General features: G+C 45.4%; 1 protein-coding gene across 1 annotated transcript in view; it reads right to left on the reverse strand.

Moving 5' to 3' along the window:
• Nucleotides 1-5,354: 5,354 nt before the first annotated feature.
• The window catches only part of ccdc180 (coiled-coil domain containing 180), a 151,068-nt gene continuing 131,878 nt past the window's right edge, over nucleotides 5,355-24,544 (reverse strand). Inside the window, exons 38-41 of the mRNA XM_041194471.1 lie at nucleotides 22,910-23,021; nucleotides 21,115-21,214; nucleotides 13,013-13,181; nucleotides 5,355-5,531 (exon numbers count right to left, since the gene is read on the reverse strand). Coding sequence (XP_041050405.1) covers nucleotides 5,355-5,531; nucleotides 13,013-13,181; nucleotides 21,115-21,214; nucleotides 22,910-23,021 — 558 coding nt within the window. The remainder of the gene's footprint in view (nucleotides 5,532-13,012; nucleotides 13,182-21,114; nucleotides 21,215-22,909; nucleotides 23,022-24,544) is intronic.

Raw genomic sequence — 24,544 nt, forward strand, 5'->3', positions numbered from 1 at the left:
CAGTCCATGACTATGCTTAGCAAAGTACTGCAGTGGTTTGCTGTTATCTTCTACAGTATGGCTGAGCGAGAAGCACTCCCACTCGTACCTCATGCCATCAGGCATTTCAGAAGGATTTACAACCTGTTTGGCCACATTGTGCAGGCACCTTCAGTGGCTAGCAAGTCCTGAAGTGGGACTTGAATCCAGAGCTTCCGGTCCAAGGGGCAGGAACACCACCACTGTGCCACAAGACCTCCAGCTGATAACTGTCACCACAAATCTCACCACCACCTACCCAGGGAAACTAAGCCTGGTCGATAGGAAAATGCCTGGCTCGCATTGACCATGTTCTAAGACTTTGTTTTCTTAGGCATTAGCTTGGAGAATGCTAAGCACCTAGAAAGGTTTCTGTACATGTTATGAACATATATATAGACCATTACATCAGGAATTCACTCAGCAATCTATAGGTTTCCTCAATCTTGTTAACCAAAGCCCTCACCTGCCCTGCACACTCCATTTCCCATAATTGAAGTCTTTATAAGGGACAGCATCAAGATTTCTTCAACCAAGCTCAGCAATGTGCAATGTAGGTCAAGTGTAAGTGGAACTCTTAATAATTCATTCTTTCTGTTAAACGTAGCCTGGTAATCGCTGGGAGCAATCAGAAGTCCCTGATGCTGCAATTGTTCAACTTGCCGTTTGCATCTTGTAAGGTGACATGCAAGTGTGTCACAACCCTTTTAGCTGTCCGTCACCATGGAAACACTGGTAAGCTGCACCATGCTGGGAGAGAGGCGAGGGAAATTGAGAATTGCCGTTGGTTTTTCCAAACGTGTTTGCACCTCGCTGCCCCGCCAAGGAACTGCATCTGTGTCTTTTTTTGGGGCGGGGGTTGTGTTGCGAGTTGTTAAATTCCCCGAGGAATCAGCACTTTGTGGAACACGGGAAATAAAACCAAAGGTCGCATGTTAACAAGCTAATGAAACTAGAACAGATTTCATCTTTCTAAAGAAAGCCTACAAATTCTGAGAATCTGAAAATAACACCAGCGAATGCTGGAGTTACACAGCAGGTCTGTCAACAGCTAAAAGAACTCTTCATGTTTCAAATAAATACCTTTCGTCGGAATTGAATTTGTAATGCAAATCTTTGGGTTTTTTTCTCTTCCCTCCACCCCCTGTTTAAGGCGTGGTACTGAGTCACACAGCCCAGAAATTCTCAGCTGGTTTTCATTCCCAATTGAGATTGACCTTAGTTGGGTTGCATTTCTGCAACAGTGACTGTGAAGCGCTTTGGCACTTTTTCGGGTTGCTCCCTGAGGCCAAGGAAGTCGGGGTGGGGGGAACCGCGCCCGATTGCCAGTGGCTCTTGCTGGAAATTTTTATCTCTGTGAGATGAAGGCAGAATGGAGCGCATGTGTGATGGCTACTGTGGCTGAATAGCCACCAGTTCGGTATCGTCAAGATGGACAGTGAAGAGTGAACTCTTGGGTAAGGTGCTGCAGGGCTCCTGGTAGTTGTGGACTCACCACTGAACATTAAGAGAAAAAATTGGTAAAGGGACCATTACTACAAAAAAAAGTAGGCAAAGAATGTACAGGACTGGAATAGAACATCACAACCCACCTGGTCTTTCTAGCAAACTTTTGGTAGGAGCAGAAAGTGCTAGAACATTTAATGTTTCTAGTTGATGGCCTTACAACTCTGGTTCTATCTCCCCAGATGCTGCCTGACTTGCCAAGTGTTTCCAGCATTATCTGCATTTGTTTCAGATTTCCAGATTTATTGTTTTTGCATTGGAAAATGCACCCTGCTTTCAAAAAGGGATAGCAATCAAAACAAGGCATAGTCTGTAAAAAAGAAAGAACTTGCATTTATAAAGCACTTATCACAACCTCACAATGTCCCAAAGTGCTTTACAATCAAGTTGTTGTACTGTTGCAATGAAGGAAACACAGCCGTGAACTTGCACACAACAATGTGCCACGAGCAGCAAGGTGATAATGAACTAATAACTTATTTTACTGATGTTGGTTCTAGGATATATATTGACCAGAACACTGAGGAGAACTCCCCTGCTCTTCTTCAGAATAGTGTTATAATTTTTTTACATCTATGGGCCGAGGTTTAACATCTCATTTGAAAGGCAGTGCAGCACTCCCTCAGTACAGCACTAGGAGCACGCTCAAGTAACTGGAGTGGGATTTGAACCCACAACGTTGTGACCATGAGAGTTGGTCACAGCTGCTATTGGCTGACTCTATGGTTATTTTGAATCCTGACCCACAGATCTCAGACTATCCAACATGTGTGTGCAGACAGCAACTGGAGAAATTAGCAGTGAGAGAAATCTGGGTTGCTCTTGCTCCTCAACTGGTTCAGGGTTAAATGTCCCATGTGAGTTTGCAATGAATCGTGCAGATGAAGGATATCCCATGATGTTTATAAATGTGGCCAATGATCTGGCTTCTGTCCAATGGTCAAACAGTTGATTGAGATTTTGCCATTGTAGCACACGCAGAGGAACCTTCACTCAGGTAAAGCACTGGAGGGCTGCATCTGTAAGAATTACAGAAGTTAGCGCCTCGTGAAAAATGAAGGTGGGCAGAAGGGGGAGAGAGATGTTTAAAGAAAAATGCCCCATCCCATTATAATCAGCAACAGACTAGGGATTCACCTTTAGATCTATCTCAACCATGTGGATCAGTAGCACACCAGGTGGAATAATTAGAGTGATTGAGGAACCTCACACTTCTTACAGTAAGCTCTCAGCATTCACGTAAATAAAGTTGGTGACCTTTGAAATAACTTCTCCACAAATAAGGCATTGATATTCAGTCCAAAGCATATGGGGGAGGGAAGGATGAAAGGGGTCATGATTCCTTTTTAACATGGATCTGCATGTCCCTGCATTTCCTTGCTCTGGAATGCACATTGTCTCTGAAGCCCAATCCTTCTCTCTCTGGGGTTGGACATGCTTCCATTCCGAAGTATCAAATAATGCAGTGCGATGATTCCAAAATTAAATCAGAGAACCTTTACCAGGAATAAAGCAGATCATCTGGGATTCAATCAGACTGGTGTCAAAACCCAAAAGATGCAGTACTATGTTCATAACCCCTCAGCTCCCATCCAGTTATTCCATCTCTTAAACCTTTCCATCTCATATTGTATTCCTTATGTCTCTTAATCCCATCCTTTATCTTTTACACCCCTCAATCCCATATTATAGTCTATCTCTTATAATCTTCGATTCTTATGTCCCTCAGTCAGGTTTTTACTAAATAAAAAATATCTGGTTTCCTCTTGCATTTTCCCACTCTATCTGCTTTCATCCTCTTGAATCATTCAATAAACTCACCACACTTGATGTTAAACAGTTACCTCTAAACTATTCAAATTGTCTTAAGTCCATGGCTCCTAGTTGGTGTTGACAGTTCAGAAAACATTTCCAGACAAAATGACATTTTAAGATTGAAAGAAAATGCGATGAAAATAAAGCATGGTTGTTGCTCTGCTAGTTACAGTGATAATGCCAATGAACTTAGTTGACAGAAGACTCATGAGATGGAGAATAAACATCAAAAGCTCTAGTGACAAATTTAAACAATGAGAAATTGCCCCATTGATTTGGTTGCTGCCATCGTGTGGCCTAATTCAGGAATATGGCTAGGGTGCTGGGAAATCAGAGTGAAGTTGCTTGGTGTGCCAGTCATTGATTCTCCAGCTCTTCACCTTAGTGGGTGGGCGCTGATGAAGCGTCATCCATCCAAAAAGTTAACACTACAAACAGTCGCTTGGTCGTACAGAACTTGAATTTTGCTGGAAAGAGAGACATGTTGCCGAAGCTTTTCATCTTACACTCATCAGGACAAACTCAAGAATGCCAAACTTTAAATACAAGAGAAAGGGGCAGCTGATTGGTTGGTAAGTCAACTCTGGTTGCCGTGGAGAAAGCAGCAGGGAACTATAGGATCCCCAAGCTCCCGGGTAATGCAAAAAAAGTGCAAGGCTTGAACATATTCCTTTGGTTTGCAGAGACCAGTCACTGTGTATGAAGGTATGTCATTTCTAGTAAGTGTATATGAGCCCCATTACAAGCTCAACTGATTATCTTAAATTGGTTGTTGCTGTAGTCATTAGTGCGCTCAGGATTGTTCAGCAAGTGTTAACATTATCTTCCTGAGTGCACAGCAAGTGTTAACATTACCTTTCCAATGCCGTCTGACCTGCCAATTGTTTATGGCATTTTATGTTTTTATTTCAGACTCCCAGTGCCTACAGTTTTTTCCCATTTTTCGTTCCACTTCTACTCTGATCAGCCCATGGTTTTCCGCACCCACTAAAGTGAACAGGCGGGGAATCATAGACCAGCGTATGCAGTCACAAAAGAAGCCGGACCCCACAGTCCAGTGGTGGCCTGAGGAAAGATAAGGATGCTCCATCATCGCACGGAAACCACATGATAAATATTGATGAGACTTGTCGCTCAGCTTATTACTTCTGTTACTGAGTCCAAGTTTTCTCAAACAATCCCAGGGATTTTTTACCTCCACTGCTCTACTCAAAAGTCTGTTTCACATACTGGTTAATTTTTGTGCACAAAACTTTCTGGTATCGGCCCTAAATTCACATTTTACTAGTTTGAACCCATTTTCCTTTGTTCCTTAGTCTCACAGTATGGGTTAAAGTAGTGTTCATTAGATGAAGAAAAATACTTGCATTTATATAGCACCTTTCACGACCATAAGCCATCTCAAAGCACTTCATGGCCAATGACGTACTTTTAAAATGTAGTCATGGTTGTACTGTAGGAAACACAGTAGCCAATTTGCACAGAGCAAGCTTTCACACACAGGAATGCGAGAATGACCAGATAATCTGTTTTTAGTGATGCTGACTGAGGGATAATTATTGGCCAGGGCATAAGGGATAACTCCCCTGCTCTCCTTCAGAATAGTGTCATTGAATCTCTTACGTTGAAATGGGACAGCCGATGTGGCCTCGGTCAGCTTTTAGTTTGATGCTCAAGTCTCTGGAATGGGACTTAAGCCCACACATTTTTGACTGAAGAGGCAAGTGTGCTACCAACTGAGTTACAGTTGAAATAGTCATATACATTATTTAGCGTCACTGATAGTATGATCTTCTGTGTGGGCTTTGTGTGTGCGTACAGTATGCATGGACTGGAACCCCAAAATTGGAGCCTAAAGTTCATAAGATAAATAATAATTCTTGCATCTAAAAAATGAATGAAGATGTGCAGCGTCAACAATGTTATGCCATGGATAATTGATAAAGTTAATATATCGAGAAAAACAATATATATATATATATTTCTAATTTAATGAATTAAAATACAACTGATAATTAAGTATCGAGCACGGGGCTAGGCATAATACAAGGTGGTCGGACCAGCGTATACAGTTTCTTTATATTCACCACAGAATCTCTCCAGCCATCCTGCCAGCGTTGGGCATTAATCAGCAGTCCATTTGTCTCACGTTCTATCTGTGATATCTCCTGCAGAAAGTGCTCCTTGTACGTCTGTTGAAAGAAATTTAATAATTATATCAAATGGAAACCAAGGAAGGAGGAGCAGACAGACAGAGTGTGTGTGAACGTTAAACATTCATTAATGTTTTAGAGGGTTTTTATTAGCTCTGGGAAGATTAAAGTTGTAAAGATGAGGTAATTTACAATGCTGGGATTTAGAGATTGCCAAAACATCTAAAAAAATGAAAGTTCAAAAGGTAACCCATGTTTGTTTAATAAAGTCAGAAGTGATAGAGTTATAAAACGGCAGGTGGGCATATTTAGCTAAAGAACTGGAGACATGAAATCTGCAATCCTTACAGTAATGGCAGTTCAGAGAGATGCATTTGTTTGGGAGTTAGAGCTAAATTATTTTAAAAGCATTCAGTGGATCGTGAAAGGTTGTAAAAGCCCATTTACTTCATCTAATCAAAAAAAGCAATTGTAAATGAGGGATAATTAATCTAAAGGTCAGTTTGATGACAGTCCAGAGCAGGCTAGGCCGTCATGAAGATGGGGGAGCTTAAGCAGGCTCTCTGGTTTCAATTTATCTGGGTGGTTGCTGGGATTGTTAGTTGCGGCTTGGGCCTTGTGTGGTGTGCAACTCGCTCAGAGAGAGCCAAAGTAAAAGATAGTTAGATAGACCTGCACTGTAAGCAGAGTAAAGAACTAATGTCATCATTGAACATGCGGAAAGTGGGTGAGGCTTAATATCAGTTTGAAATTGTGAGGGAGTAGAAGCTGGAAGGTTGCCTAGTTTGAAGCTAGAGGAAGAATATACAGTGGTTCCCACAGAGTCTTGTGCCAAAGAAAGCAACAAGCATATTAGCGTGGAGTACTAAACAGTAAGAGGAACAAAGGACTGAGGCATTCACAGTCAAGTTTTATTTCTGAGAATAGCTGGAGCTAAGGAGAATTAAAGATAGTTTCCATAGACTGTGGCCTGCATATGGTGATCCGTACAGAAGTAATTAACTTTAACATTAATGTGTATTCTAAGAACATTCTTGGGGGGGAGCAAGAAATAAATCTGAGTGCATAGCATATGTAATTATAAGCTATAATGTTAACACACTTGTACTTGCCTTGTGTAATTTGTTCAATATGCAAAAAAGTTTGTTTTGTCAAAATGAAAGTGAAATTTTGTGGCATAGTTCTACAGGTTAAAACGAGGTATTCATATTTCTTTTTAAATGTTAACGGTCTGTAACCAGATCGCAGTAGTGTGTGTGTGCATGTGCGTATACGCTGGCGGTGTGTGCAGAGAAGGCCAGGTGTGTACAGGGCATGTGGGGTGGGACCCAATATTCATATTATGGATGGTAACTTCTGCATATAAAAAAATGAATAAAAGTGTTGCTCAGCAGCAACATTTTTCTGTCATGGATAATTGACAAAGTTAATAGATAATTGAGAAAAATAAATGCACATTTATTAATGTAATGAAGTAAAATACAACTGTTGAACTATTGTTGAGCAATTCAAAGTGTGGAGAGGGAGTGTATGGGGAGGGGATGTTGGGGGACATGTGTGTCAGACAGAAACAATTCTCCCAAACCAAGTGCAACGGAAGTAATAAACATTTTGTTGGTTATATTGGACAGGATGTGCCTGGGGCTGTTGGTCACAATGAATATATTGGATGTGGTGGAGGGCACATGCCCTTAGGAAGCTCACCTGATTTCACTGTGCCCATGCAATCCAATAGTCCCAGGCACAGGAACAGTACAACCCCAATGGTTTGGTTCCACAAGCACACAGCCCTTCAGCAGCTTGTCCTTGGGAACCGAGGCTGTGATCGTGGCACTGCATCACAACATTCCTTATCCACGCATTCCCAGTGGCACACAATGGATAATGAACTGGATTGGAAGCCTGGCTGATTTTTCTTCTCACTAGTCCGGGAGTGCTGAGGTACTGTAAAGTCCCAACTACTGTTCTCCTAGAGATCAACTAACAGAACAGCCAAAGATCAAACCTGGAGCCATCTAACCAAATGGTTTAGAACAGTAGACAGAGTCTTGGTCTGCTGGGCCACTAATGAGAGTTAACATTTATAGGACCATGGAAAGATACAAAACAGAATTGGGCCTGTGCCAGCTCTGTGACAGAGCTATCCAATTATTCCAATTCCCCCTTCTCTTTCCCCGTGGCCAAGTACAACTATCAAGTAGAAAGTTATTATCGAATCTGCTTCCAGCATCCGTGCAGGCAGTGGACTCCGGATTCTAACAACTTGTGTCCATTTTTTTTCCTAATGTCGCCTTTGGTTCTTCTGTTACTGGACACAGTTTCTCCTGATTTACCCTATCAAATTCCTCAAGATTTTGAACACGTCTATTAAATCTCCCCTTAACCTTTTCTGCTCTGAGAAGAACAACCCTAGTTTCTTCAGAGTCACCAATAACCAAAATCTTTCATCCTTTGACATTGAACTTGAGACAATTTCAATCCTAATGACTGTATATTTTGATCTATTTTTTAAAGCCAAAAGGAAAAGGTTATTTCACTGATTGGGGCCAAATGTAATATTTCCGAGTTTGCTGATGGCACAAAACTTGGTGAGAATGGGAGTTGTGGGGCTTCAAGGAGATTTAGACAGACTAAGTGAGTGGGCAAGAACATGGTAGACGGAATATAATGTGGAAAAATGTGAAGTTATCCACTTTAATGGGAAAAACAGAAATGCAGAGTATTTCTTAAATGGGGCGTGACTGGGAAGTGTTGATGTCCAAAGAGACCTGGGTGTTCTTGTCAAATGTCATTGAAAGCTAACATGCAGGTGCAGCAAGCAATTAGGAAGGCAAATGTATACTAGCCTTTGTCGCAAGGGCATTTGAGTATAGGAGTAAGGAAGTCTTGCTGCAGTTGTGTGGAGTCTTGGTGAGATCACATTTGGGGTACAGTTTTGGTCTCCTTACCTAAGGAAGAATATAGTGGCCATGGAAAAACCACAACAAAGGTTCACCAGATTAATCCCTGGGATAACGGGGTTGACCTATGAAGAAAGACTGAGGAGACTGGGCCTATTTTCTCCAAAGTTTAGAATGACAAGAGGAGATCTAATTGAAAACAAAATTCTTACAGGACTCGATAGGGTAGATGCAGGAAGGATGTTTCCCCTGGTGGGGGAGCTAGAACCAGGAGACACAGTCTCAGAATAAAAGGTAAGCCATTTAGGGCTGAGGTGAGGAGGTATTTCTTCAGTCAGATGGTGGTGAATCTTTGGAATTCTGTGCCTCAGTGGGCTGTGAAGGCTCAGTCATTGAGTGTGTTCAAAGCAGAAGTCGATAGATTTCTAGATATCAGTGACATCAAGGGATATGGGGATAGCACAGGAAGATGGCATTGAGGGAGAAGATCAACCATGATCTAGTTAAATGGTGGAGTAAGCTCGAGGGGCCGAATGGCCTACTCCTGCTCCTATGGTCCTATTGTGTAAAGGTTCCCAACAATTACAAAAGAGCAGTTGTTCAGAATGGACCGGTAGCTTGTCCAAACCAGATTCACCCTTAATCAATTAGTAGCATCTTAGCTGTTCAAAAACGCACAGTTTTGACAACAACAAAAAATTGACAGAAAGGTTCCACAGAGCAACTTTCTTGATGATTGGATGAACAATTCGGACCAGGGAGGTCCTAGATTAAATCTGCAGTCTGTATTGATTAAGTTGAGGCAATGCCACGGGTGTTGGCTGTCCTCCTGATTGCTTACACAAATGTCCATTCTTCAAATCTGCATTGACAGACAGAGCATCAGTAGTGCGTTTGGGAGTGGAAAGAACTGCAGCTGAGCCTAGATTTTTCTCACCCCAAATGTTTCAGGAGTCACAGATCAGGGGAAGAAATCCTAGTTGACTTTTTTTTTCACTTCTCTATCCTTATATGATCTCAGGTCAACTCAAAGCACTTTACAGCTATTGAAGTACTGTTCACTAAATGGTGGATGATGTATGGATTGACCCGGGCGAGCTGTTTAAATACGTTTTAATCTGGGTTTTGCAGGAGAACAGGAGCGACCGAGAGGAGAACATTGTGTGGGACTGGGCCTCGGCAGAGTATCACACTGATATCTACGATTAGGTGTCTACCTGGATTGAGAAACAGGGTCTGCACTGTGAGTGCCAGGGCAGCAGTCAAATTAACCACAATGGTGCAGAGAAGAAGATCCGTGTGTATGGATACTCCATGGGCTTTGGCTGGGCAAACAATGAAAGAACAACAGAGATCCTGAAATCCAGGTGCCCAGACTACAGTGTGACTTGGGCAAATGAGGGTTTCTGAGGTGGCCTGGGTCTGACTGCTCTGTCTCCTGGGCTGGCACAGCACAACTGTTCCAGTGTATGGAGCCTTGGGTCGGCAGGTCAGCTCATTTCTCTGTACTCTGGATGCCCTGGATGTAGATGCACTGATCATGTTTGACTGAGATCTGAATTAAATTATCACTGAATCTTCAAAAAAAAATGTCCTCTAAGGAAGGAAATCTGCTGTCCTTACTTGGTCTGGTCTACATGTGACTCCAGACCTACAGCAATGTGTTTGACTCTTAAACACCCTCTGAAATGGCCTAACAAGCCACTCAGTTGTATAAAATTGCTACAAAGTCTAAAAGGAATGAAACTGGATGGACCAGCTGGCATCGACACAAGATCGGAAACGACAATGGCAATCTCAGCCTTGTCGACCCTGCAAAGTCCTCCTTACTAACACCTGGGGGCTAGTGCCAAAATTGGGAAAGCTGTCTCACAAATTAGTCAAGCAACAGCCTGACATAGTCATACTCATGGAATCATACCTTACAATGTCCCAGACACCACCATCACCATCCCTGGGCATGTCCTGTCCCACCAACAGGACAGACCAAGCAGAGGTGGCAGCACAGTAGCATACAGTCTGTAACCTCAAGGCCTGACATATTCTCACTCTACCATTACCACCAAGCCAGGGGACCAACCATGGTCCAATGAAGAATGCAGGAGCGCGTGCTTGGAGCAGCCCCAGGCACACTTAAAAATGAGGTGTTAACCTGGTGAAGAAACAACACTGGACTACTTGCATGCCAAACAGCATGAGCAGTAAGTGATGTACAGATCTAAGCGATTCCACAACCAGCAGATCAGGTCCAAGCTCTGCTGTCTTGCCACATCCAAGTCGTGAATGGTGGTGGACGATTAAACAACTCACTGGAGGAGGAGGCTCCACAAATATCCCCATCCTCAGTGATGGAGGAGCCCAGCACATCAGTGCAAAAGATAAGGCTGAAGCACTGGCAATGATCTTCAGCCAGAAGTACCGAGTGGATGATCTATCTCGGCCTCTTCTGGAGGTGCCCAGCATAGATGCCAGTCTTCAGCCAATTCGATTCACTCCACATGATACCAAGAAGTAGCTGAAGGCACTTGATACTGCAGAGGCTATAATCCCTGACACTATTCCGGCAATAGCACTGAAGACTTGTGCTCCAGAATTTGCCACACCCTTAGCCAAGCTGTTCCAGTACAGCTACAACACTGGCATCTACCTGGCGATGTGGAAAATTGCCCATGTACGTCCTGTACAAAAAAAGCAGGACAAATCCCAAGCCGCCCCATTAGTCTACTCTCGATCATCAGCAAAATGATGGAAGGGGTCATCAAGGGTGCTATCAAGCGGTACCTGTTTAGCAATAACCTGCTCACTGACGCTCAGTTTGGGTTCCGCCAGGGTCACTCAGTTCCTGACCTCATTACAGCCTTGGTTCAAACAAGGACAAAAGAGCTGAACTCCAGAGGGGAAGTGAGAGTGCCTTGACATCAAGGCAGCATTTGACCGAGTGTGGCATCAAGGAGCCCTAGCAAAACTGGAGTCAGTGGGAATCGGGGGAAAACTCTCTGCTGGTTCGAGTAATACTTAGCAGAAAGGAAGATGGTTGTGGTTATTGGAGGTCAATCATCTCAGTTCCAGGACATCACTGCAGGAGTTCCTCTGGGTAGTGTCCTCAGCCCAACCATCTTCAGCTGCTTCATCAATGACCTTCCTTCCATGATAAGGTCAGAAGTGGGAACGTTCAGTGATGATTGCACAATGTTCAGCACCATTCGCGACTCCACAGATGCTGAAGCGGCCCATGTCCAAATGCAGCAAGACCTGGACAATATCCAGGCTTGGGCTGACAAGTGGCAAGTAACATTCGCGCCACACAAGTGCCAGACAATGACCATCTCCAACAAGAGAGAATCTAACCATCGCCCCTTGACATTCGATGGCATTACCATCACTGAATCCCCTACTATCAACATTCTGGGGTTACCATTGAATGGAAACTGAACTGGACTAGCCATATAAATACTGTGGCTATAACAGCAGGTCAGAGGCTAGGAATCATGCGACGAGTAACTCAGCTCCTAACTCCCCAAAGCTGGTTTGCCATCTACAAGGCACAAGTCAGGAGTGTGATGGAATACCCTCCACTTGTCTAGATGAGTGCAGCTCCAACAACACTCAAGAAGCTTGACACCATCCAGGACAAAGCAGCCCACTTGATTGGCACCCCATCCACAAACATTCACTCCCTCCACCGCCGACACACAGTGGCAGCAGTGTGTATCATCTACAAGATACACTGCAGGAGCTCACAAAGCCTTCTTAGACAGCGCCATCCAAACCCACGACCACTACCGTCTAGAAGGACAAGGGCAGCAGACACATGAGAACACCACCACCTGGAAGTTCCCTTCCAAGCCACTCACCGTCCTGACTTGGAAATATTTCCATTCCTTCAACGTCGCTAGGCCAAAATCCTGATACTCCCTCCCTAACAGCACCCTAGGTGTACCTACGCCATATGGACTGCAGTGGTTCAAGAAGGCAGCTCGCCACTACCTTCTCAAGGGCAATTAGGGGTGGGTAATAAATGCTGGCCCGGCCAGCAAAGCCCACATCCCATGAATGAATGAAAAAAAAATATCAGTTTTAATGTAGGAAATGTGGCAGGCAACTTGTGCACAGCAAGATCTCACAAACAGCACCATGCTGAAAACCAGATAATCTGTATCTTTTAAGTGACTTTGGTTCAGGGATAAATATTGGCCAGAACACAGGGGTGAACTCCCCTGCTCTTCTTCGGAAGGGTGTTATGGGATCTTTACATGTACCTGAGATGTCACATCTGAACGACAGCAGCACTATCTGAAAGTGCAGCACTCCCTTAGTACTGCACTGGAGTGACAGCCTAGAGTACGTGTGTCTGTGTGGGACTTGGACTTAGAAGTTTCTGAGGTGACAATGATCTCCAGTGAGCCACAGCTGACGCCAGCTGTTGCAACAGCTGCCCTTGCTCGGTTTCAACTAATCTAGCACAAGTGGTGGATAGAAGCTGCCACCTTGCTGCCCTGGCAGCGGAATTATAAATTACTTGCCCTTTTTAAAACCAGAAATCATATAGTTAATTAATATGCAAAGAAATATGATAGCAGATCAATAAAAATTAAGCAAATAGTTCAGGTGCAAACTAACCTTATAAGCAGAGTCCCTTGACTCAGCTGTAGCCAGATCAGCCAGCACTGTCTTAGCAGTCGTCACAGCCGCAGTTTCCATAGACAAGGTTGCCGTGGATGCAGTTCCCTTGACGATATTCTCCAGACACATGTGTGAAAGTTCATCAGCAGGAATTCCTGGCCAAATTCTTAAAAAGGGAATAATGAAAATGAAATGAAATGAAACCAAATCATGCTGTCTGCCAGCAGCGTAATCAATCTCATTCAGTTAAAGCTCGAGAAGCAAATTCACTGAATACAGAACGGATATTGGATGTGAGTGGGGGTCTTGATGATACTCACTTTTACATCGCTAATACAGGAATAACATATCTATGCAATGGCCCAAAATTCCTCATCAACCTTCCGTGAAAGCCTGCAGGGTAAAGTTACCACCTTGCCGTCACACTTGCAAATTACTGCCCCTTCTCCAACCTCCCTTTCTTTTCCAAAGTCCTTGAACATGTTGTCGCCTCTCAAATCTGTTCCCAACTTTCCCACAACTATGGCTGGAATCTTCCAGCCCCCGATGGCATTGGGCATCATGGTGGGCGGCGAGGGACCACATGGCAATAAGGCCAAAAATGGGTTTCATGCCGTCGTAAAACCAGTTTGTGATCATCTGCTCCACCCGTCCATGGTGGGCCACGATTCCCGCTGCTGCATGTTGGAAACGTCTTTTTAATGCATTTGCATCTAATTATAAGCCCTGCTCACCAGAATCACTGCCCCTCACGTCAGTTTACTGCCCACGTCGGTGTGATTTCAGAACGCTGTGCTTCGCAACTGCCTTTAAAAGACGTGCACATGGCGACCTGAACTTTGAAGGGAACTCGGAGGTGAGTGCACCCTTTGCAACGCTCACGAGCATCGCCCCTAGGACATCAAGGAAGAGGCACTGCGCATTTGCCAGGGGCACAGGCAAGTCACTTTTTTCCGGCTAGCTTTTAGTGCGGTGCTGGGGCAAGGGCTCCAGTGCGGGCCGGAACTGGGGTTGGGGGGGGGCAATGCAGCAGAGACAGGCTGAAGGAAATACTCAAGCACATGCTGGTGGGTGGTTGGGGGGGGTTGTTGGGTGGGGAGGGGGGGTGCAAGGAGCGGGGGATGAAGGAAGCAGCCTCGCACTTGGAAAATCTTGTCAAAAGCAAGCATTCTTCCGCAGCTGAGGTCATTCAGCTGAAGCTCCAATGACATGCTTAGAGTCAGGCCTCTGAAGCTTCTCTGCCCATTCAAGCAACACAAAAACATGGAAGTGCCACCAAATGATCCAGAACTTTACATCCCTTGGGCACAAACCGCAAATTAATGTGTGTTTTGGTGGCAGCAGACCAATTGGACCTTGCGAATGGTGGCCATGGCGCAGTCACTGGTGGAGGTGCTCACACCCCTTGCAATGTCTTTATTAAGATGTGGACCAGTATCCATTATGGTTCAAGCTAACAGCACAGCCTTACAGTGCAGGTTAGGAGATTGCCCGTGCCTGAGCTGAGAGCACAGATCTCCGCATGCAGTCCAATGGCCAAAGCTGTCGCCAATCAGTCAAGTGGAGTAGGGCGGAGGTGGGTGGGGCTTTGGACAGTCAATGAGCGCACAACACACTGGCCATCCAAGTGGTGGACAGCACTGTCCTGCATGCGTGAAGGGGCCTTCAGGCTTAATGCAAGAGAGGTTCTTTGTATACCCATGCTAACCCATGCATCTCTCCCTTTGATCTTGAAGGAGGAGAATTTCAGGAACATGGAGCCTGGTGATCTAGCGGTCTGCCTCATGGCTTACAGGAAGCAGAGAAAAGGAAGAAGAAGAGAGGGGTGGGGGCACCTGGCTCGGCAAAGTGAGGAGCACCTCCCTCAAGATGAAGGGGTGGCAGGGCCTGCTGTGCACTCAGCTGAAGATCCACAGAGAGCTGTCGCTCATAGGCGCCTCTATCGGCCTATAGATGGCACCTGTCATTCCTGCAGATGACTGGGATCCAGTGTTGCCGAAGACTAGGGTACTGGTCGGTCACATATGCCACCTGCTGCAGGATTTGGTGCCATGGGGACATGGAGGGCATCCACTGGCAGTGGTCTTGAAAGTGACTATGGCGCTCAATTTTTACGCCAGTGGCCCCTTTCAGGGCTCCACAGGTGACCTGTGCAGGATCTCGCAAGCCTCCACACACAAGTGCATCCAGGAGGTCATGGATGCTATCTTCACGAAGGCACAGAGCTTTGTGCATTTCACCCAGGATCAGGAAAGCCAGGAAGCAAGAGCAGTGGAATTTGCTTAGATCTCAGATTTTCCACAGGTGTAGGCTGCCATCAACAACACTCACGTGGCACTTTGATCTCTATGCCAACAAGCAGTCAAGTATGTCAACTGCAACGGCTTCCACTCGATGAATGTTCAGCTGGGGCGCGACCACCACAGGCATATGCTGCAGGTCTGCGCATGATTCCCAGGGAGTGTCCACGACTCCTACATCCTTAGGTCTCAGGTCCCTGACATCTTCCAGGGTCCTGAGAGGCTGCAGGGTTGGCTCCTCAGGGACAAGAGCTACCCACAGAGGATGTGACAGATGATGCCTGCATGGCGGCCTCAGGCTGCAGCAAAGCAACGGTATAACGAGGCTTATGCCATGACTCGGACTTTGGTGGAGCAAACGACAGGCATTTTGAAAATGAGGTCCTGGTGTCTCGACAGGTGTGCTGGAGCATTGAAATACAGTCCCTAGAGGGTGTGGTGCATCATCGTTGCTTGCTGTGTGCTCCACAACCTGGTTCTGCAAAGCGGGGAAGACTTGGCTGAGGAGGAGGTGGAAGAGCTGCATGTATCCTCTGATGAGGAGGACATCGAAGGGGATGACGATGATGAATTCCTCGAAGGCGAGGATGCCGGCAATGAGGCCATCGCTCTGGCCAGACATGGCAGGTGCACTTGGGAGGCCCTCATAGCCTCAAGTTTCGTGGAGGATGATGACGAGATGCAGAGAGGACAGTCCTGACATCCTCACCTTGCATCTGTGGAACGTTTGACTCCTGTGTGGCTGATGGCAGCGGACACACCCTCAGTGCTCAGTTTAATATCATAGAGAAGCAGCAGAGGCCCAAATAGTTGCTAGAATCCAGAAGGGTGATGATGACATGCTGTGAGGACCACTCCATAGATCTTCACATAGCCTCTGTGAATGTCTGACTCCTGTCTGGCTGAGGGCAGCTCACTTGCGCTCTGTGATCAGGGTCATATCATGGAGACAGAGCTGTGAAGTTTTAAATGCATCTGGTCCTTTGTCAGCCTTCAGCACTTGACCCCTTCAGGAGCACAGTGTCACCGGTCACAGATGCCGAAGAGATGAGAGACCCCCACCTCAAAGATGCTGAGGGCACACACAGAGAGAATGACGGAACTCTAAGACGCCTGCCCACAACATTCTGGCAGCAATGACCAGCACCATCGAGGTGCAGGCATCACTAGTGTGTTCAGTGAGTGTGAAGCATGACCAGCACTTTGGTCTGAAGATTACAAATTGCACAAGGAAGAGGCCCTGGACTGAGACACCTGCCTTTATCTTGTGCAGGAACCAAGGTTTCACATTTGAGTGACACAAACACTGCTCATCATAACAAGGAGCCATAGGCAAGGAGACATTCTAGTGAACATTATGTATAAGTGATTAACACCTGTACCCAGGCTGTGAACAATTTGGAAGGACAACAAATCCCATCAAAAGAATTAAAACAAATGGTGTCCCTTTGAAGTGATCAGTTCCTTGTGCAGGAGATTGGATGTTACAATCCGGTTAGGGACACTTAAAAAGACATATATCTTCTTAATCTTCCTAACCCTGCCACTAGGTCTTGGTGCTCCCGCTGACATCCACTGCAGAGGTGGGGGCAGCCTGCTGACTGATACGCTTTATCTGTGATGACCTTGGCAGGCGTCATCAAGGGCTTCCAGGGTCCTCCTGTGTGGTAGTGGCACCTTCCTCGGCTTGTGGAGCTGGAGCTGCTGGCATCACAGGAAGAGGGAATTCGGATGGGCTGGACACTCCCGGAGTCACCTGGGTGGATGGCCCCGGGGTGTGCAGCTGTTGATCCTCCTCTTCATGGGTGCCTGAGAGTCACTGGCTGACTCCTTGAGGAGAAGGAGAAGCTGGAGTGAGATTGAGCTGCCCCTCAACTCTCGCATTGACACTCTTGGAGGCCAGCTATGGTGTCAGCGATGGAGTTCAGCCCGCGCAGCAGTGCAGGACCAATGTCCTGGACTAAGGCCTCCATGGCGGCTGCCATCCTACCAGTGTTGATCTTGGTGTGATGGCATGCTGGCGCCATCACCTCAGACTGAAGGCAGTCGGACTCCTCCATAGTGCCTTGCAATCTGAGGAGTGCAGCATGCATCCCTTCCTGATGTTCCTGAGCTGGCCTTTGTAGATCCAGCAACTGAGGTATGACCGAGTCCAGAGGCTCCTCATCTGACTCAGACTGAGCAGATTTCTGGCCTCCAGCAGAGCTCTGAGTGCTGGAATCCTGGGAAGTTCTTCTGTGGATCAAACAGTGCGATATCCTCACCAAATTGTGACCCCAAAGCTACTCTACAACTAGGTCCCACTGAGGTGTATGTCACTGCACTGGTGGATGATGTGGGTGTCATCAGATTCTTTTTCTGAGGAGTCTTCAAAGCTTATGTCGAGGACTTGGGTCGTAGATCCCCTTGGCTGCTTCCCTGATGTGCATGCGAAAGCAAGGAGAGATAACTAGTGCATGGCATGGGACTGCAAACAGGGGAACTGACTCACAGCATGGTTGTCTGCTGGATCCTTACTTGGTTAAACACTGGCGACCTCACCATCAGCGCAGGAATGGTCCAGATTGTCACCAGCCAGCTGAATGACACTATTTTCAAAGTCTGTGAGGGCCTTGATGTCAGGCATTCCTCCACCAGTCTGTGACCTTTCCCTTTTGTTGTGTGCCAGCTTGCCTACATGAATACAGATGGAGAGAGTGTAAGCAGGACACCTGCCAGGCCAGATGATAAGGGTGCCTGACATTTATGGGTGGTGAGTGGTGCCATGGACAGGATGAGGATATGATCTGCAGAACAGATGAAGGTGTGTGTGAGAGAGTGAATGGTGATGTCCCTTGAACTGGCAGTGAATGAGATCCCTGTGGATGTGTGATGGGTTTGTGAGCACGTGAGTTGTGAGTGATGAGAAGGGTGAGTCACTTTGGTGGAATGAAGGAGATCATTCATCCTCTTTCGACACGGTGGCTGTCCTCTTCTACAGGGTGTTGGTGCTGACCATGGCTGCCATCGCCTCCCGTGCTGGATTGGTGACCTTGCTTGCTGGTCTTTGCCCAGAGGGTGTAGAGGAATTCATGGCAGGCCTCAAAGGCGTCCAGTAGGTGCCAAAGGGAGGCGTCGTTAAATTTGGGGGCAGCATGTTCCTCCCTTTGGCAGCCATGACTTTGCAGCAGCTTCTGATACCTTAGGGAGTGCTAGCTCTGTGCAGGGGCACTCTTTATATATGGTGCCCGGATTACTGAAGGCCTGAGGAAATAGCAGGGCAGGCAAATCAGAGGCCGCCCTGCCAGCGATCTGGCATGTTTCCCGGGAATGCATTACTAATGAAGCGGGAGGTGACAGGAATGTGATGATACGGTGTGAAAACCTGCCACTGTGGCCGGAGGGTAAAACGTCCTCTTTCCCGCCTGTTACCACACTTTGTGCAAATCTGGGGCAATTCTGCCCTCAGTGTATGAATCACTCCAATCAAGCTTTCACCCCTGCTGGAGCACTGAAAGAGCTTAAATAGCCTCGCTTCTCCATATTTCACAGCCCTTGAAGATATCTGTTCTTCTAATTCTTGAGCATTGCCAATTTTGACTGCTCCACCATTGGGCTTCAGCTGCCTGGGCCTTTAGCTGTGGGATTCCTTCCCTAAACATCTCTGCCTTTCCTCCTTTAAGACACTCCTCAAAACCTACTTCTGTGACCAAGCTTTTGGTCATCTGACCTAATCCCTCCTCATGTATTGGTGCCATATTTTGTTTTATAAAACCCCTGTGAAGTGCATTGAGGCATTTTATTGCGTTGAAGGTGCTATAGAAATTCAAGTTGTTGTTGTGTATGCTGTAATAAACTGAAGAGACCACAAAGTGTTGGGATTAGCTTGTGCTCAGCTGACTAATGTTGACTGCAGCAGCAATCAGGGCACTACATCTGTGCTTAGCATTTCCTGGTTTTGCAGTTGTGGGGGGTGGTAGGGGCTGAGTGAAGGATAAGCAATGCTCCTCATCCCCAACCAGAGACTCCTGCTCTGATGTGCAAGTGTGCATGTTAGATAAGGACAGGATGGGGAGATTTGATTCAAATGTACAAAATTGTGAGGACCTGGATAGAGTGGATGGGAGGGACCTACTTACCTTGGCAGAGAGTTCAGTGTGTGTGTGTGTGTGTGTGTGTGTGTGTGTGTGTGTGTGTGTGGTGGGGGGGGGGGGGGTGAGGCATTGGTTTAAAGTGATTGGTAGAAAGATTAGAGGGGAGATTAGGGTGGTAGGGGTCTGCCTGAAAGGGTATAAAGCTCATTTAAAAGGTGTCTGGATATGCACCTCATCTTAACCTGCAGGGCACGGACCAAATGCTGGGAAGTGGGATTAGGCCGGGTGGCTCATTTTTTTGGCTGGCACAGACACAATGGGTCAAGTGCTCCCTTCCTGTGTTGTACACTTTCTATGGTTCTAAGATGGTGCATGGTTGTTATGCCTCTCAAGGTCAAATAGCCCATTGACATTAGCTTATGCTTGGGCCATGTACAAGAAAGCTGCTGTTAGCTGAGGGATTACACATTTTTCCTTCTACCCTATCTCTGAGCCTCCATTTTGGTCATTCATCACCCCCCCCGCCCCCCGCCCTTTTCCTGCCTCTGTACTTGAGTAAAACCTGTTACATTTTATTTTCAGTAGTGATGAAATGTTAACTCTGTTTCTCTCCCCACAGAGACAGCCGTGACTTTCTGTGTGACCTGCTGAGTACTTTCAACATTTTCATGTTTTTGATTTCAGATTTCCAACATCTGTAGTATATTGCTTTTATATTCTTCTGCACAGTGACTTGGAGAAGAGACAGTTTGAAGTTATTCTCTCGTGCCATTGTGTGCACATCAGGACTGAAGTGGAAGTTTTGACTGCTAGATTGGAGGGAAAGTCTTAGCACAAAAATGGGGAGTAATTTAAAAAGTAAGTGCTAGCATTAGGAATATTTCCTCCTGCCAGTACATAAAGAACGGATGAGCTGCCCATTATTTCTCAGGTTGAATTCCAAGGCCACCCCATCCACCCACCAACAACCCCCACCCCTAACTATCAGACAGAAACGTTATCCTAGTTGAACTCTTTCAACAAAAGCATGCTCCACTGAAAGTCACGGCTGTCTCTGCGCCCACCACCCCCAGCCTCCTAACAGTGGGGTTCTGCCCAAGAGTTCAATAGGGCTGGGTTGAGTTTTACCAGTATGCACTGTCGCAAGGCCCAGAGGCTGAGCTGATGGTGGTCTGGCTAAGTGCACTGTCGGGGCTCGGAAATCATGTTTGTACCAATGCTTAGAGTGACGCTGGTTAAGTTGTGTTCTGGGATGTATGGGTACAGGAGGGCGAACTTCCAAAAGAAGAAAAAATTGCAAAAAAGAATTGAAATCTGGAAAGGCTGTTCAGGCAGATGCAAGAATGGGCCAGGAAGCCAATTTCTTAAATTTACAACAACAACTTAAGTTCACGTAGCGCCTTTTAATGTAGTAAAACTTCTCACAGCAATGCCAAAGAGCGGGACATTAGGACAGATACAGTTACAGTTTACTGGGTTCTCATATCTGATCACTGCACTCCAACCCCTGCTGGAAGTATGTGTCTATGATAAGATCACTGCAATGTTCTGTCCCCGGCCCAGCCCCTACATTCAATATATTACTGACACTCAAGACTACATTTTTGGACATTTTAAACATTGATGGTATGTAGAAATTCTAGACTGTCTTCCCCTGGCAGACAGGGCCACAAGGGATTGAGCTACAGCAGGGTGGCGAGATTTCACCCTCATCTGAACTGATTACCTGCTTTCGCGGAGAATCTTGATGCTGGAACTACTTTCCTTCTCTTGCAGTTGGGCTCCAGTTCGTTTCTGTCGAGTTGTTTCACTTGCTGCTTCTGGTTCTGAAGTATACAAGGGAGACAGAAAGCATAATCAGAGCTAAAACCAAACCTTGTGACCTCTTGAGCTATTTTGTTCACCTATCTTTCTGATACTGTGGTTCATGTGTGTCAGGAGCTGGATTCACACTGTTGAAAGCAATACAATCACCATTTTAACTGCCAAAAGAGAGGTGAAATCTCTATATAATTTGCTGGCTGGATTCAAATTCTTGTAATCCTGCAGTGAAACGATATAAATTCATATGGGATCCCAGTGCAAAATAAGCAGTATTGTATCTGCCGCTTATTATACTCCCTGGCTCAAAAATCAACTTGATTCACTTAAATGAAATTGAATATCAAGTGGGGGTTTGACGGGATGATACAAAGGCACATGCCTAGAACTACTGCCCAACATGAATTTCTACCTGATTGGGCCAATGCAGTTTTGATTTTGCCAGTAGGAGAATGGAGAGTGCATTAAGTGCTTAGTATCAGATTGGCTCAGTGGATAGCATTCCTGCCTTTAAATTAGTTGGTTGTGGGCTCAAGCCTCACCCCAGGCCTTGAATTCATATTCAAGCTGGGCTAGCAGTGCAGTTGTCCACTCAGGTGTTTGTGTTAAATCACCAGGCAGGGCCTTGGTTTAAATGGATGTAAAAGATCTCATGAAAATATTCAAACAGTTGACAGTAGTCCTGCACAACATTTACCCTTCAACCAAAAACAGATAAAGTGGTTGCAAATCTCATTGCTTTTATGGGCTCCTGTGGTGCACAGAATGGCTGCTGTGTTTGCCTACTCACAAGTTATTGCACATCAGACTAATTTGTTAAAATTTGTTACATCTGAGATGTCCTATGCAAGTCTTTCTGGGGCTAGGTTGGCTGATATTCAGCTCTTCTTCTTTGATTATGCATTTTCATGTAAGGAACTCAACATTCAATAACTAATAACCTTGCACAACCTCAAAAACGTGAATGTATGCAGAATCTGGAATGTGGCTGAAATTATATCAAACAGAAGAATTACACATTGAGTTAACAAGTAAATATAAAATATATTGCAATGCATGCTGCATCAGAAGCTGTTCCTGCTGACAAAACTTGAATTGAGAACAATTATTACTAGCCCAGTAAAAACCAGAATGAAAGCTTTTGTGTGTGTAAGTAAGAGCGGGGGGGGGGGGGGGGGGGGGGGGTGTGTATGTGTGTGGGTGTGAAATCTGTATCCTGTTTGTGTGATATATTTATCTGTGCATGTGCGAAGTGGGGATTCTGGGACAATTTATGTGCAATAAATGGGATGATATTCTTTAGCTGCCATTATACCAAGGAAATTGAGGTGATGGCACATGGCCTATTACATGATACACCACCAGGTTTGAAAAGGAAGATCAGGCGTTAATGACCAGATGAAACCAAACTTGCTGCCTCAGCTGTCTTCACTCAACAGGTTAAATCTTTATTCTCCACACTGAAATTCCTTCACCTACTGCTTATTGCCACTTTGCTCTTTTGTAAGGTGCTCTGAGATTTTCTTATACATGAGGAGTGCTACATGTTTGTAAGTTGTTTTAAATGTTTAACTGATGAAATGATGGTGTGTTTGTGGAGCATTCTCAACATATTCCGGCTAAAAGGATACTGTTTCTCAATGATTCTGGAAACTACTTAAATTAAATAAAAGAAATGTACTAAACTATCATCAGCTTACGGGCAGTATGGACATTATCAACAGTGAGGAAGTTGTCAAATTCCAAGAGGAGCCGTTCAGAGATGGAAGAGAGTGCAGCCACAAAGCCCTTGGCATGTTCAAGCATACATTTCTGTGAAAATACCAAATGATAATGTTAAGAACATATATAATTGAGACAAAAGGCATATCCTAGCAGAGAGACAGGGCATTGAATAGTAAAATACTCAACAAGATGGGAATAGAACCTAGAACTCATAAGCAGATCACTCATGAGGCAATAAGATGCTCTCTGAGTGGAGTAAAAGCCACTCTTACTACTTTGAAAATACTGCACAATCTGTAGATATAATGGGGCATAATCTTGTCTTGTGTTAATGTTAACGTGCTACTGATTTGCTATAGCAAGGATGAGGTTACACCCTAACGTGTTTATCGGGTTTGTAAGGAACGAACTCATGTTTCTACAGAGAATGTATAGATGCTCATTACTTGTGTTTTTCTTTATTCATTTATGGGATGTGGGCATCACTGGCTAGGCCAGCATTTGTTGCGCATCCCTAATTGCCCTTGAGAAGGTGGTGGTGAGCCACCTTCTTGAACTGTTGCAGTCCATGTGCTGTAGATACACTCACAGTGCTGTTAGGGAGGGTGTTCCAGGATTTTGACCCAGTGACAGTGAAGGAACAGTGATATATTTCCAAGTCAGGATGTTGTATAGCTTGGAAGGTAACTTCTAGGCAATGGTGTTTCCATGTGTCTGCTGCCCTTGGTCTTCTAGATGGTAGGGGTTGTGGGTTTGGAAGGTGCTGTCTAAGGAGCCTAGGTGAGTTTCTGCAGTGTATCTTGTAGATGGTACACACTGCTGCAACTGTGCGTCGATGGTGGAGGGAGTGAATGTTTATGGTAACGTATATATGTAGCTTGGGTCTCAAATTTATGTGGGAGTGGGGAATGGGGGGTGGGGGTCATTGCAATTGCTTCAGCATTATTGGGGCAAATATACAAACATATGAATTAGGAGCAGAAGTCCATTTGACCCCTTAAGCCTGCTCTGTCATTCAATATGATCATGGCTGATCTGATTGTGGCCTCAACGCCACTTTCCCACCTATCACTTTGACTCTCTTGTTAGAAAAGACTATGTCTACCTCTGTCTTAAAAATATTCAATGACCCTGCCTCTACCACTCTCTAGGGAAGAGAGCTCTACAGACTCACTAAAGGGAGACAGAATATCAGTGGGGATCCTGATCACTATTAAGTGGCCCATGGAAGGAGTATTTGTGGGTGTCAGGTGACCATAGAATTAAGATTGGCAGTGATGCCCTCTATAGTTGAGTAGCTCACAACCGCTTCATGTCTATACTCACAGATAAAGAATGGTGGGGTGGGCTTGCAACACCAATGGAATTTACCTTGGCAAAACAAGGCATTGTTATTTAAAGGGGAGGTAAAAATCAGGAAAAGAAATTTTTAAACTTGTTCTGCATTTTATTCCAAACTGAAGATATTGGCTGGGAATTTTCTGAACTGTTCCTGTTCAGCTAGTTTTCACTGTTATTTATGTTGGGACTAAAGTAGAGTGTTTGTTTCATAAAACAGACTTACAGAGCTCCAGTGGTGTCGTTCATTGTAAGACGAATGCTGTTTTAGA

Source organism: Carcharodon carcharias, chromosome 8, assembly GCF_017639515.1.
Source record: "Carcharodon carcharias isolate sCarCar2 chromosome 8, sCarCar2.pri, whole genome shotgun sequence".
NCBI classification, from domain to species: Eukaryota; Metazoa; Chordata; class Chondrichthyes; order Lamniformes; family Lamnidae; genus Carcharodon; species Carcharodon carcharias.